At 56.4% G+C, this 14,880-nt stretch overlaps 5 protein-coding genes across 5 annotated transcripts; 2 read left to right on the plus strand and 3 right to left on the minus strand.

Annotated features, from left to right (window-relative positions):
• Positions 1-81: 81 nt before the first annotated feature.
• On the minus strand, positions 82-2,576 carry LTR77_006938 (uncharacterized protein; the record flags this gene model as incomplete). Its single annotated transcript, XM_064804177.1, has 7 exons — positions 82-144; positions 204-365; positions 441-536; positions 592-1,337; positions 1,403-1,495; positions 1,554-1,661; positions 1,718-2,576. 7 exons carry the CDS (start codon positions 2,574-2,576, stop codon positions 82-84), a joined length of 2,127 nt encoding a protein of 708 aa, XP_064657978.1.
• Positions 2,577-3,106: 530 nt separating this feature from the next.
• On the plus strand, positions 3,107-8,578 carry dna2 (DNA replication endonuclease-helicase Dna2; the record flags this gene model as incomplete). Its single annotated transcript, XM_064804178.1, has 3 exons — positions 3,107-3,154; positions 3,206-4,843; positions 4,904-8,578. The coding sequence occupies 3 exons, from the start codon at positions 3,107-3,109 to the stop codon at positions 8,576-8,578; spliced, it is 5,361 nt and encodes a 1,786-aa protein (XP_064657979.1).
• Positions 8,579-8,907: 329 nt separating this feature from the next.
• On the minus strand, positions 8,908-9,618 carry LTR77_006940 (uncharacterized protein; the record flags this gene model as incomplete). Its single annotated transcript, XM_064804179.1, has 3 exons — positions 8,908-8,923; positions 8,986-9,268; positions 9,333-9,618. The coding sequence occupies 3 exons, from the start codon at positions 9,616-9,618 to the stop codon at positions 8,908-8,910; spliced, it is 585 nt and encodes a 194-aa protein (XP_064657980.1).
• Positions 9,619-9,689: 71 nt separating this feature from the next.
• LTR77_006941 (uncharacterized protein) lies at positions 9,690-10,304 on the minus strand (the record flags this gene model as incomplete). Its single annotated transcript, XM_064804180.1, has 3 exons — positions 9,690-9,829; positions 9,903-10,145; positions 10,205-10,304. The coding sequence occupies 3 exons, from the start codon at positions 10,302-10,304 to the stop codon at positions 9,690-9,692; spliced, it is 483 nt and encodes a 160-aa protein (XP_064657981.1).
• Positions 10,305-11,919: 1,615 nt separating this feature from the next.
• LTR77_006942 (uncharacterized protein) lies at positions 11,920-14,717 on the plus strand (the record flags this gene model as incomplete). Its single annotated transcript, XM_064804181.1, has 2 exons — positions 11,920-12,630; positions 12,681-14,717. 2 exons carry the CDS (start codon positions 11,920-11,922, stop codon positions 14,715-14,717), a joined length of 2,748 nt encoding a protein of 915 aa, XP_064657982.1.
• Between the last annotated feature and the right edge of the window lie 163 nt (positions 14,718-14,880).

Here is a 14,880-nt window from a genome sequence, read left to right on the forward strand (position 1 = left end):
ACCCAATCAACATACGTTGCAAACTCACTGTATCTGTCCTGCGTCTACCTCTCGCCACGTTAGCCGTCAGCCGGCCTTCGCCTAGGGCAGCGAAAGAAACAGCTTCAGCATCTTCGGATAACTGGGCGTTCCCAACCCTGTAACCTGTAGGTCTCGATGTCAGCTTCTTTATGCACGAGAGAAAGTCGCGAAACAAGACTCACTGGGTCCCAGCCCGAGCCTGCTGTGAAGCCCAGACTTCCACTTCCTTTGTTCGACCCCTCCGTGATATCGTTCATCATCTCTGGGTGAGCGTACAGGGTAGGATTGAGGAAACCTAGCGCGCTTTTGCCGACGGCAATACGTTCTTCGTTGATGCGGGTAATCTTGTCATTCTCGCGTCAGTACACCAGTAACTTATGCCATCGGAGTTTTGAGACTTCGAAAAGAGAGGCACTTACAATAGCCGCGAACACAGGAGCGGAGAAGCTGGTCCCCCAGGTTGGAATGACCTCGCCATTCAAGATGTTAGGGACGTTAGCACCGTTGGCAGCAACCTGAACATTCGGGATCACCAGATTCATACGGCTGGTAATCCACGGCAGGTTTTACATCAGGATACCCGCGACCAATGCGATTGTATTTCCTTGCGATCTGTCCACCGGTGACGTGAGAACCATCCGGCAGCTCAATGTCTGCAGCTGCCTTGTCGCCAACAATTGTCCCGATGTCAGGCAATGCTTTCAGCTCTGTTGAGTTGGGCACAATGCCGCTGTACGATGGGATGTCCGGTTCGTGCTCTGCAAAGAAAGCATCGACGGCCGCTCTCTGATATGCCGGCCTGGGGTACAAGTTGCTGAAGCCGCCGCCGCTAAAGCCCTGCCCGTCAATTTGTGCCGCAGTCTCGGCCTCAGACACTGTTCGTCCAGGACTCACTTGCGTAGCCCCAACGCTCGTGACCCATGGACAGGTATTCATGACATCCGGTGCGAAGACGGTGTCTTCTCCCTCCTGGCTGGTTTGATGTTTAGCATTCGGATCCCACCTGCCGACGCCATCATCCCCACTGGCGACTACGAAGGATATTCCCTGCAGTCCGAGCTTCATGTACTCAGCGCATTGACGCCTCGCCAAGGAAACAGGGACTTGAAACTCGGCCAGTCCATAGGAGATAGATATGACATTAGTGGGTTTGAATTGGCCGCATTGGAGTTCACCGCGGTATCCACCCGGGTTCAGGTCTGGGTAGCTCGGATCATATCCGTCCAGGTTGCCACATTCGCCGTAAGCGCAAGAGGTACAGAAAGATCCGTCAATAGCATCCAGGAAATTGTTCATACCGATGTACATGGTTCCTTCTACAGTCAGGCATATGTATTAGATTTGTTCCAAGGCATCAATCGCGCTTCACTGCTCAACGTACCTTGTCTTCCGGGAAACCAGGTGTTGGGATCAAAGAAGTGTGCCCAGTGATACTCATCGTCCACGGACCAGAATGTGATGTTCTGAGGGTAAACTGCCAGTAATTAGCATCCGAGCCAGACATTCCCAAGGGGCCAGGAGAAACAGCATACCAATCGGGTAAGCCGCCGCAAGGTCAGTCATAGCCTCCACGCCGACATTGGCAGGGTCTTCCGTATAGGACACGGCGCCATTGATCTCGCCGTTGCGCGGGTGTGTACCTAGACAATTTGTGAGTATGTGCCAGTTCAGCAGCCAGGAGATGCCGAAGACGTACCTTTGGGTATCCAGTGGGCAAATTCGTCGAAGTATAAGTCAAGATCGAATTGATCCCATCGGTCGTCTCCAAGCTGTAGGATGCCCATGCTGTTGCTGGGGTCTGCCAGACGAGCTTGCGGGATTTCGTAGAGTGCTGCTACACAGGCTGGCGTAATCGACTGGTCGCAGGAGTCTGTGCTTCCCTGTTCATCGTGGTACGGGGAGCGCCGGCTTGTCGAACGCTTGGAACCTTGGACATAGTACTTCTTCCGCTGTCTGTCGAGTTGAGTTGAGGTGGACTGCTGGCGTTGCCCTGGCTTATGCATGGGCGGCAGAAGGGTAATACCAGGTGTGATGTAATCCACATGCTCTCGGATGTGCTGCGGAAGATGGTAGCAGTCGGTCGACGGCGAGACAGCTCCTGTGTGTTGATCGTGATACTCGAAGTATTCAGTGTGTAACAGCGACTCGAGCTGTTTGGCGGACGCATGGAAGGCCAGCCAGGCTTGGTTTTTCGTGTGAGTTATGGTGTGGTTCTTGATGCCGGAATCAACGAGCCATGAACGAACGGTGTCAACGGTGTCCTGGCTGGGCTTGAAAGCGTCGATGACTTGATCCGCGGTCCAGTGCTTGCCATAGTTTGGCGACTCTGGATGAGAGACGTCCAGCAGGTATTCAGGACCGATGTCTAGGTTCGACTGAGTCAAACCAAGCCGGACCAGAAGCTTTGCCGACGGAGGAACGCGGTCCTTCTTGAGCCACCTCGCCGGCGGGGCAGATCTTTCTTCGTGTACGGCATGACTTGGGGGAGCTGGCAGAGCAATCACAGCCGATACTGCTGCGAGGCCAAGCGTGGCCCACAAGGTAATGCGTGCCATGTTGGAGGGTTGTTGTGATTTGAGCTAGGCGTAGCGTGTTGAAAGGGTTCGTATAGTATGAATGAGAAGAGCAGTAAGGTGAAGAGCGAATGGAGGTGCGGGATGAATGAGAAAGGGGAATATATGCTGGGGGAAAGGGGGAATACTTATACAAATATGATAATGGATGACCTACGCTTAGGTGTTTGGATGCGTGTTGTGCTGCCAATCAGCGGCGACAAGTTGGTCGTGAGGGTCAGCAGCGTAGTCAGGATGAGAGGTCATCAACAAGTATGTTCAGGTACTGTAATACCTACATGACCATTCGGTGTCGTCGAGGTGGTCAAGCTGAACTCAAAAGATAGTTCCTGACGATCACGTGCTTTGGCGAAAGCGGACAGATCTCGGCTAGATCCGTGTTATCGCTCACGCGTTCTCGCGCCTCAGCGCGTTTCACTTCAGCATCAACATCATCACCACAATTGCTACACCAACCATAGACGGCGACTCTTTGCTTATCACATTGCTCGTCGTGCTGCTTGCTGTCTCTGATGGCTAGTAAGACTAAGAGCTTCTTCGAGAATGACCACGGGAACAAGGTGAGCCACCAGTCGGACAATGGGAATGAGACATGATATCTGACTGAACAGCCGCGACCCGGTCAGAGGCATCCCGGGCAGAACAGAGCGCCACTTGCCGAGACAAGCACGAACAATATACCGTGCAAGCCGCCAATTCCAGCGACGTCAAAAGCGAAAACGAAGCTGAGAACGTTTCAATTCGCACCGGGACAGTCGGAAGGAGCAGTGAAAGAAGGCAGTCTGGACGGCACGAGCGCTGAGGTCAACTTGGAGAGCTATGGTGAAGGGGGGAATATTCCTAGAGCCTCCAGTAGAGAGCTTGCAGCACTCCACCAGACAGGAAACTACGATGACCTGGATTCCAAGCGAAAACAAGAAACGCCGCAACTGCCACATGCGCATACCTTCCCGTGCACACCAGGCACAAGACTACCTTTGGCGGATCTTGTCGGGGACTTTGACGACGGTGCAAAGCCAGCGACAACACGAGAGCCAACTCCAGAGGAGCACATCGGCTGGATCCCAAACAGTTCCTCGAATCTGCTGACTCCAAGTCGAAAGCGAAAACGAGCTAGGAGCTCTTCGCCATCCTGTCCAAATACATCTTCGCAGAGGCAAGAGGCTTCTGCGTTCAACCGTAGCACCGCGAAAGAAGTCGGCGAAAAGACCACACCCGAGGCAGACCCCGCCGCTGACCTGTGGAAGCGCTACGCAACAGGTCAGCCCACCCACGATGGTACCAGAATAAGTGGACTTGACCAACTCATCCTTCAAACCTCTCCAAGAATGCTGGAGACACCGGCTAAAAGCGCCGGCCTGCGAAGATGGGCAAGCACTGGCAACGACTGGCCTACGAGCAAGACGAAGCGGAGGCGGATGCATGGAAAAGCGAGCTTTGGCGTCTTGCAAGAGGAGCCCGGCGACGATTCTATGGGCAAAAGTAAAGTCGCTGCAATGGTCGAAAGACTCCAAGAGTCGCTTGCAACCCAAAAACTAGCGAATCCAGCGCCGAAACCTGCGACAACGGTGGACGCGCCTTCGAGCTCTAACCCGCTCCCAGAAAGTGGAGGTGAATTCACTGTGGGTGACGCTCCGCCTGCTCATCCGCGTGACGAGGAACAACCGCTCGTCGTAGGAGATTCTACACACCCAGCGGCAGCGCAGCGGGTCCAACCTGCGATGTCTAAGTCTCAGGAAAGCTATTCGCTGAAGGCTACGACTGGCTCGATGGCGAAGAAGGATGAACTTGCTCAGCCAACAGTCCCCACCTCACATGCTGCGACATCCGCACCGTTGCAGTTGCACAGCAAGGCGCCTTTGCCGGCGTACCGACGACCGACCATTTCTCGAACGACAAGCGGAGGCAGGCAGTACCCGCAGCGTACGCCTCCACTACCAACACCGCTGCCTGCCGCATCATGTGGCATCTATGACGAGTTTGGCGACGATCTAGAGCTGTCGGCGGAGGACCTTGACGAGTTGATGTCTCAGCCGCCTCCTTTGAATCAGCGGCCGCTGCACCAGATCCCCGCGCATCCCGATCCACCAGTCCAGCGGCCTATGGACTTTGAGGATACTCTTGCGGGACAAGTGAGGCATCCGATTAATGCAGACCAATGGGACGACGATGATGACGAATTTGGGTGCGATGGCTTGGATGAAGCAGCGTTCGCGCAGGCCGAGATCAAAGCTACTCAGGCAATCAGGGCAAGTCAATCCAACTCCAATGTTACTCGGCATAGAAGCAGATAGCTCATGTATCTGTAGTACTCTCCGCGTCCTGTAAGCAACGACCGCAGTCCGAGATCCACAGGTGCCACTTCACAGCAGGAGGGTCTGCTGCGAGAGCCAAGCGATTTTCGACGCTGTGTAGTGAAACACATCGCAGATGGTGAAGATACCAACTCTAAAGGACGCCGCTGCTACGAAAAGGTCATTTCTGCCGAGGACCACCGATCGTCGAAGGCAGTCGTCATTAAGCTGCGGGATAGCTGGATCACGACGCCGCTCGTACGAAACACTGTTGTACACATTACTCCTGCTGTACGGGCAGGCAGTGCAGCGCCACCGTCGGTTGCTCCATATGACCTGATAATATCAGATCAACCAGAAAGTCCTTTCTTCATCATTCACCCGGACCATCTGCTCTCCGCCTTGAAGGTTGGCGACTCATTGGATTGCATGCGCAAGGCTGTCCTCCAGGAACGGGTGAGAGATGGCGAGACGAACAAGCCAATGACTTACGGCAATATCTTACACGAGATTTTCCAGAAGGCTCTTGCTGCAAATCGATGGGACGAAAGTTTCCTGGGCACCACCGCGGAAGAGACGGTCGCAAATCATGTCGAAGGGCTGTGGGCGTTGGGAATGCGCGACTGTGTGCTTGCCATCGAAGAAATCAAAACCGAGCTGGCCGAGCTGGCTTCCTGGGCCCGGATTTTTGTTGCCGACGAACCATCTGAGAATGCTACTGTCAGTGGCCAGCGTGGCGAAAAGGTCCGCTTGAGCATTAGCAGACTGATTGCTATCGAGGAGCACGTGTGGTCGCCCAGGTACGGTCTCCAAGGAAAGATTGACGCCACGGTGCAGGTCACGGTCGCCGATCAGCACGGCCGTCGCAACAAGCGGCTTCTCTATCCTTGGGAGGTCAAGAGTGGGAGGACGACAATGTCGGCGTATCATAAGGCTCAGACGGCGCTGTACACGTTGCTCCTCTCAGACCGCTACGACACGAATGTCACGGCTGGCGTGCTGTACTATCTCAGGAGCTCTGCGATGTCACTGATTGAGCCTCCGATTGCCCAGAAACGAGACCTGCTACAGCAGCGGAACAGATTGGTCGCGGCGTTCTATCAAGCGAGGGCCCGTTCCAAGACCGAAGACGTGCTCATTTCTTCGACACAAGACGTCGAGGACTCCGGGCTGCCAGGTCTGGTGCGCAATCCACGAAATTGTAGCACGTGTTTTGTTCGAACATCGTGTTTCTCCTACCACGCGCTGGCGGAGGGCGGCTCTTCGACTTCGGCTGGCATGATCGACGACGGCAAGACGAATAACGGCGCAGTTTGGTCTGATGCGGTGGGCCATTTACTGCATGGGCTGCGAGATCCGACTCAGGTTGATGTCCTCAAGCGGTGGTTTGTGAAGTGGGACGGGTTACTCACGCTCGAGGAGGGTAATGTCAACAGCCTGAAAGGCGAGCTGTGGACCATGACCTCGAAAGAGCGTGAGGCTGTCGGGCGTTGCTTTGGGAGCCTGACACTTGCGCCGGATATGTCCTCAACTGCGATGAACAACACCATGTCGGCCACCGACGGTATAGAGGGAGAGGGCGGTAGGATGACTCGCTTCCAGTATAGTTTTGTGCGGTCGGCAGACGGCCTCTCCCAGTCTTTCGCAGAAGGCAGCCAACTCACGACAGGTGAGCCTGTGGTTGTGTCGTCGGAATGCGGGCAGTGGAACCTGGCAAAAGGTTACATCCTTGGTCTGACAAGACACATGATCACCGTGGGTATGGACCGGACGCTCAGCCATGCAAGGCAGAGGTTGCGCGGCTTCGACCATGACCGAAACCAGGCTTTCCGAGGAGTGATGGCGGTTGGCGAAGACGGTGATGCTGCATCGACTCCTCCTATAGCCATGCTCTATCGTCTCGACAAGGACGAATTCGGCAGTGGGCTGGCAAGCGTCCGCAGGAACTTGCTTACGTTGATGTCTACCCACCCGATCCACACGAAATTGCGGAGCCAAGTCATCTTCAGCAGGCAGCCTGAGTTTGACCACAGTGTGTCGACGCCTGTTCTGCCAGCATCCCAGCTTGGGGAGATGAACGAGGACCAAAGGGCCACAGTCACCAAAGTGCTGAATGCACGGGACTATGCTCTCATCCTTGGTATGCCCGGCACTGGCAAGACGACAACGATTGCGCACATCATCCGGGCGCTGCTCGCCGAGCAGAAGTCGGTCCTCGTGAGCTCGTTCACCCACACCGCCGTCGACAACATTCTGCTGAAGATTCAAGACATTGCTCCGGCAAACAGCATCCTCCGACTGGGTCCCACGGCGAAGATCAATGCTCAGGTCAAGCAGTTCTGCCAGCTCGGCGAGACGCCACGCAAGAGTATTCAGGAGATCGACGACGCGTACATGGGTTGCCAGATTGTCGCGACTACATGTATGGGTACCAACCACACGCTCTTCAGCCGTCGAGCGTTCGATGTCTGCATTGTCGACGAAGCGAGCCAGATCACCTTGCCTGTCGCACTTGGACCGCTGCTCCACGCGAGGAAGTTCGTTTTGGTCGGTGACCATTACCAGCTCCCACCGCTGGTCCAGAACGCAGGGGCGCGAGAAGGTGGTATGGACGTCTCACTCTTCCGGCAGTTGAGTGAAGAGCATCCGGAAGCTGTCGCGACTCTCGGGAAGCAGTACCGCATGTGCGAGGACATCATGACGTTGGCTAATGTCCTGATCTACGACGGCAAGCTCAGATGCGGTACTGAGGCCGTTGCGCAGAGACAGCTGCGACACGTTGACCTCGCAGCTCTCTCAGCATTTCACGGCTCGAGTAGCGCTTGCAATGCCTCGTCGCTCGGCGGCAAGTGCTGGATCACAGAGCTCAGCCGACCGGAGCGCAAAGTCGCATTCGCCAACATCGACCCAGCAGGCAAAGCAGCCTTCGAAACGCTCAACGCCGGCAAGAACATTACAAACCAACTCGAAGCCACACTAGCCGCGCAACTCGTGCTCAGCCTCCTAGCAGTCGGCGTCCCAGCCAAAGACATCGGCGTCATCTCCCTCTACCGCTCCCAGCTCGCCCTGATGCGACGTCTCTTCAAAATGGCCAGCATCCCCCGCGAAGTTGACATCGACACCGCGGACCGCTTCCAGGGCCGCGACAAGGAGTGCATCATCCTCTCCATGGTGCGCTCGAACGCCTCCGGCACGGTCGGCGAGCTGCTGAAGGACTGGCGAAGGGTGAACGTGGCGCTCACGCGGGCGAAGTCGAAGCTCATCGTTTTGGGGAGCAGGCAGACTTTGCGGAATAATGAGCTTTTGGCGAAGTTTGTGGATTTGGTGGAGGAGAGGCGGTGGTCGATGGATTTGCTGATGGGGGCGGATACGTGTCATGCGTTTGAGTTTAGTTCGCAGACTGCTAGTGCGGTGTCGGTGGAGGAGGTGTCGAGTCCGGCGAACAGGTTGGGTGGTGGAGCGAGTCCGGTGAAGAGCAGTCCGGTGAAGCGGAAGCCGCAGCTGCGCAGTCCGGTCAAGAAGCCTGGCACGCAGTCGACACGGATTCTGAAAGAGTCCGCGAGTGCTGGGAATAGGAGTCCGGTGAAGGCAGGGCGGATGAAGGTGCCTGGGAAGGTGATATCGGGCAAGAAGCAGATGGAGGAGGCTGCGTTCCAGATCTGGGAGGATCTTACGGGGGATGAGTTTTGAGGTGACCTTTTTGTCCGGGTTCACGTGCCATGCGTAGGGTAAGGATGTCCATGTCCATTGATGGAAGAGGTGGTAGGTGGCGTTTGGACAGGGTGGAAGTCCAAGCTGACGCTTGATGAATGTACTCAGTGGTGCCAGCGCCGGCGGTTTGATGAGAAATTTAGTATCGTCAGACTACATATCAATTGATCATGCCTCACGCCACTTCGAATCGCCTCGTCCTTCAAGGTCTGGGCCGGCCAGGTATTCCCTTTTCAACTGAGCTCGCCATCAGCCGAACAGCCATCGAAAGGTACTTCACCCACAACCATCGCATCATCTCGTGATTCTTAGTCCTTGTTGAAACTGCGTTCAAAGTCAGCACAGCATTTCTTTTCACCTCACCACATTAAGAGGAAAGCACTCACTCAATAACAATCCTCCCAGCAATCTCCCCCTTCCTCAACGCCTGCACACTCTCATCCCACCTCGACGTCCCCCGCACCTCATGGATCGGCTTCAACAAACCTCGCTTCGCGTAGTCGAGCGCGGAAGCTGTATCCTGCATCGTGCCGACCAGCGTGCCGATGATGGAGAGGTTGTTGAAGACGAAGGTGCTAGGTTCGGCACCGAGGTTGACCGCGCCGGCGGGTGGCAGGGCGATGCACATGATTTTCGCCCCTTTGCGGGCGCCGGTGAAGTTGATGGAGTCTGCGCAGCACGTTGTCAGAATCGCCGGCCGGCAGAGTGGAGAGGTTATTAGGGTAGGACGGACCTTTATACGACTGATACGCCGTAACCAACACCCCATGCGCCCCCAACCCATCCGCAATCTCCTTCACCTTCGCCCCGACATCCTTCTCCTTTGTAAAGTCCACGTAGGCTTCCGCGCCGAGTTTCATCGAGAGGTCTTTTTTCTGGTCCCCGCCGTCGACGACGATGGGACGCATGCCCATTGCCGCTGCGAGCTGGACGCCTTGGATGCCGACGCCGCCGCCGCCGCCGGGGAAGACGACCCAGTTGCCCGGTTTGAGGCCCGAGTCGACGAGGGCGCGGTGCATGGTTGAGGCGGAGCACCTGAGATTCGTGAGTTGGTAGGGTTTGGAGAGGGTGGGGGAAAGGGGCGGGTTGCTTACATGATGGGGCCGGCGACTGCGTCTTCGACGCCGTCGGGGATGCGAGAGGTGTAGATGGCGGGTGAGGTCAGGTATTGTTGGTAGGTGCCGGCGCTCATAAGACCGGTGTAGACGCCGCCGGCGCAGTAGTTCTCGCCTGTCCAGAACACATTAGCACCACTGCGTTCCTGGCTGCTCACCCTACTGTGCCAGGTGTATGCGAGACTCACGTCCATTCCAGCACTCCTCGCAGTTGTGGCAGACATCCGACAGCGGCTTAATTCCTGCTCGGTCACCCACGTTCCAGCCCTTGACGGCCTTGCCGACCTTGACCACCACACCTGCTCCCTCGTGGCCGGCACAGCGGACGCCGAAAGCGCTCATGGGTGGGAGAGCCCAGTCGTTCATCATGAAGTGGACATCGCTCATGCAGAGGCCGGTGCAGTTGAGGCGGACTAGGAGTTCGTCGTCCTCTGCGGTTGGAAGAGGTTAGAATGATTGAGAGCCAGGAGGATGCATTGGAAGAACGAACTCGGCTCGGGCACATCGACCATCTGGACTTCAATCTTGAAGTCAGAGCCCTCGTTCACCACCACGCCGGCCTTGCCTTGCTTGGGGATTTCTTCGGCCATTGTTGCTGCTGTCTTTGAATTGGATTGCTGTAGTAGTGAAGATGTATGGGATAGATTGTTTTGAATGTTACGAGAGAACCGAAATGACGGAACCAAAAGTACTTATACCTTGCTACTGCGGTACCGTCCCGCCGAGGCACTGCCTGCTCGTCTGGGCGTGATGATGAACGCGCGGGGCTTGTTAAGATGGAGGCGGGGTAGATGGCCCAGATAGTTGAAGCTCCCTTTCGCCCCTTTGACAAGCGGTTGTTCTGTCGGAATTGTACAAGTTAGATGGTATGGATGTTGAATCCGCCAGATCTCTTCGTAGGCAAGCAGTGTACACGGAGTGGTCATCTGCGGACGTTCCGAATGCTTTCCAAAGACACAATCGAAGTTCGATCGCCATCAATGTCTGAGTTGGATGTCGCTCGACTTGCCCACCGAGTTATCTGCGAACGTGGAGCTCCACACAGAGCTTGGAGTGTCCTGCTGATGAGCAGAAGAGAGATCTCGGGAAGGTCTTTCGAGCTCTCCTCGCTAAACCATTACCGACCGACAGGGTGGCCTCCTGGGAACAAGTGAAGCCGTAGATGGCCCGGGGTGGAGGAGCAGAGCCGCAAGAAGATCCGCTTTCCTTTTGTACTGCACAGCTTTGGTAGCGTTGACTGGCTTGCAGTAAGCTCGAATCGATGGCCGCGCTGACAGCTGTACCTTATTTTCCAGGACGACTGGTATGTGTGGTCTGTGAAGCGACACGGCCTCTGGCAAACGTCGATGGTTACGGCTTCGTGTTTCCAGCCTTTGTACGACCCGCGAAACGTTCACAGGCGGACGGCAACCATCCTGTTGTTGTTTAATACTTGTCGTCACTCCAAGGTGGATAAACCGTCGTCGTCGTCGCGGTGGGCATCGACGAAGTTCTCCGTATGGGATTATTCAATCTTGATATGGTATGAACAATGGGATTGTTGTCAGCATCAGCCCTTCCGAGACATTATTGAAAATTGAGTTCTCCTTAAGGTTGTACCAGCCCAGGTTAGCGGAGCGACGGCCGTTGGGCTCACAACGGCGGCGAGAAGCGACAGTCTCTTTGACAGTCGGTATGGCTCTGACTTGTTGACTATTGTGTTGTCCGTGATCGAGGATTGAGGAAGAGAGTGAGATCTTGTCAGATTTCCACCTCATCTCTCGACAAAAGACAGCATTCACGGCCAGTCACATGCGAGGAATTTCCACATTGGCTGAATTTATCACCCCGCTTATGCAAGTCCCCTGCAAACGACGCAACGCTATTCCTGTTCCTTGGATCGCTCGTAGAGCTACGGCTTCCTCCTGGGCCTCCGACCGAGGATCTGGGAGCCTCCGAAAACGAGATTTCGTCTTGTTTGGTCCTCCAAGTGCTGTATTTTGTAGATCCCACCAAACCACGCTTGACATCGCAGCGACATCGACTAAGGATATAAGGCGAAGCGAAAATAGGACACCCCCGTGACGAGCATTCGCTAGCTGCATTTTCCACCCGGTTGGCAGCAAATTCCTACCAGGCCCACCCCAGCTCGCTGCAGCGGGAACAGCTGCACGCTACCAGGGGGCCGGGCGCGGGCGAGGACCAGATGAAAAAGGACCTGCCGGCATGGCGACACAAACCATGCAGGCCATGGGCCCATCGTCCCTCGACAAGAACGCAATGGCGCGCAAACCACTCCCCGCGCTGCCCTCGCCCACCCTGACGAACCCGGACATGGTGCTGCCGAACGAACAGCGCTCGTATGCGCCGGTCAATTCTCCGCCGCGGTATGGGAGGCCGCCGAGTCCGAGTTACCTGCGCGATTCGACGGCGAACGAGCTGCGCAGTGCGAGGAGTATGGGGAGTATGGTCACGCCGGATAAGAGGGAGAAGCGGGGGTTGATGAGTCGGAAGATGATGTTGTTGAGGAGTCGGACGGCGAGCGGAGGGGTGCAGGTTGCTAAGGAGGAGCCGGTGAAGGACGAGTTTGAGAACTTTGACTCGGCGTATGGGTCGTCGCCGACGCTGATGGATGTTGGGAATCTTGCGCCGGAGGAGAGGGAGTTAAGGCGGGTGAGTGTTGGGGGCAGCTCAACGGGGAGCGATGATATGGCGTCGCTGCCGCAGTTTTTGGCAAAGTATGAGAACCAGGATGCGGCGAGTACGGACGATGAGGATGAAGACGAGGTGGTGACTCCGACTGAGCCGCAACACGGTTTGAGTTTTGAGGATGGGCTGGAAGCGAAGAGGAGACAGCAGGAGGAGGATGAGCATACTTCGGCGCTGTTGAGTCAACGGGCAGAGCAGATTCTGGCGAATGCGAAGAAGAGGCTGAACGTATGTTGTCCAACGCACGAGCATGGAGGACTGTACTAACGGTAAAGCAGCTTATGGAAGGCAACCTGCGAGGCGCACGAGATCTGGTCGCACCATTAACAACTGCTAATCTCAAGCGCGCCACTTCTGTCGGATCTTCATACGTGACACCAACGAAAAGCTACGGGGCGAGGAACAGAGCCATCTACGACCGGCCTCACTACGAGCGCACGAACACGAGACAGCAGAAACGACTCTCAGCACAAGCCAGCGCTCCTCACTTGGCAGAAGACTTTCACCAGGGACACTCACGTGGATTCAGCGAGACCGAAATACCGGACCGACCGTACACAGCCTTTGAGCAGAACGCTGACCACATCATACCGAACGGCCGGACTCCGAACAAGATGCCAGAGTCTGCTCGGAACAACCCTTTACGGGGAAGCAGGAGCTACGATTCACTGGGCAAACTCCAGCTTCGAAAAACGCGAATGCAAGGCTCACCTGACCCCAGTCTTGAACCACTGGCCGAAGACGAAGGACAGCAGTACCACGCCATGTCCACCCCGTTCGATCGCCGTGGCTCAACCGACAGCAGCGTCGGTACTAACCGCTCTGAATCCCGCACCGAAGATCTACGGGAGCAAATGAGCAGTCTGAAAGGCCGCATTTCGAGCTTGCGCGACCGCGCACGTGAGGATAATCTTCGCCGGCAGAGCATGCTCAACTTGCGCGAACCTTCGCCGCTGAATAATGCTACGGTGTATCCGCCGGAGCTCTTCTATACTTCGTCGCCGGCGTACGGGCAGCCGGCGCTGGATACTAATGCGGGCGTGGGGTGGTCATCGAAGGAGAATAGTCCTGTTGTGGCGAAGGGGGTGGAGCAGGTTTGGGCGCCTCCTGAGCAAGGGTTTACGGGGAGTAGGAATGCGTTTGCTGAGCAGGAGCGGATGGCGCAGCAGCACACGGTGGGAGAGGAGAGGAGAGGCAGTGTTGAAAGTGTGCAGCGGGATGCCGGGAAGGGGAGGCGGCCGAGTAGGGATCTTCTGGATACGGGCCTAGGAATCTCGCACCAGCGGACGACGAGCGGGACGGCTATTGTTCAGTCTTCTAAGCATCGGTACTCGCACCATCAGCAGCAGCAGCAGCGATCTAAAGATCTGGCGAACGGCGTCAAGAACACGAGGAGTGTGACTGCTACACCGATCGACGACACCCACTCCGAAGCAGGCGACAGCGTCTACGAAGACGCCTCCTCCGACCCACCGCCGCCCGTCGTCGCCCACGAAGACCGCGAGGACGCTTTCGACTATAAGAACTTCTTCCTCCTCTCCGCGGTCAAAACTTACGGGCGCCGGGGGTCGACGTCCAGCGAGACATCGACGACATCAACGGCTACGGCTCGCGGACCTTCTGCCGCCGCTGGCGCGATCGCAGACGGCGACGATGCGTTCGCGGATGATGAACGCGTGCACTACCCGCCTCCTTCACCGGAGACACCAGAGCGACTAAGAGAGATTGAGAGAAGTCTAGGCGCGAGTCTGCACAAACGCACCATGTCGACCGAAAGCACAAGCACCGTGGCCACTTTCGCCACTGCGACGGAGGGATGGGACGAGGATGAAGAAGTCGAGTGGCCTATGCCTGGCCCTTCCTCCCCTAAACGACCTTCCTCCCGGCCTGGCACGGCGATCCAACTCACCCACCCCCAGCTCACTTCCGCAGCGCGCAGCGACTCCTCCTCCGAACGCGCCGACTCCGGCGTCGGCGGCTTCTCCCACCGCTCACACAGCATTAAGCGTCCCGCGCCTAAATCGCTCTCCCGACCTTCCACATCACCCTCGCTTCCAGTCGCGAGCCCGCCGATGTCTCCCAGCATGGTCGCAGATCCGACGACGGTCGCGGTGAACGCGCTGTTAGCTGGTGTAAGTGGTGGAGGGATCAAGGGGCTGGGGTTGAAGGAGAAGGCGTTGGTTTTTGGGGTTGTGGAGGGGTTGGGGAGGGTGGTTAGGGGGTTGGGGGAGGGTGGGGAGAGGGGTGGGGGTGTGAAGGAAGGGGAGTTGAGGCGGAGGCTGGAGAGGGCGAGGAGGGCGTTGGAGGGTAATTGAAAGGGAGAAGTTGAAGGTGGTGGTCTAACTTGAGCGTTCTAGCGATGCGTTAGCGGTGATTGGGGTGGATATGGGTTGGGCTTGTGCATTGTGTAATACCCTCTGTATCATACTAGCTCTGTACTTACATATACATACGAGTACCGCGACATCCGAATGAAAA

This window comes from Saxophila tyrrhenica (assembly GCF_035928015.1).
Source record: "Saxophila tyrrhenica strain CCFEE 5935 chromosome Unknown scaffold_10, whole genome shotgun sequence".
Taxonomy (NCBI): domain Eukaryota; kingdom Fungi; phylum Ascomycota; class Dothideomycetes; order Mycosphaerellales; family Extremaceae; genus Saxophila; species Saxophila tyrrhenica.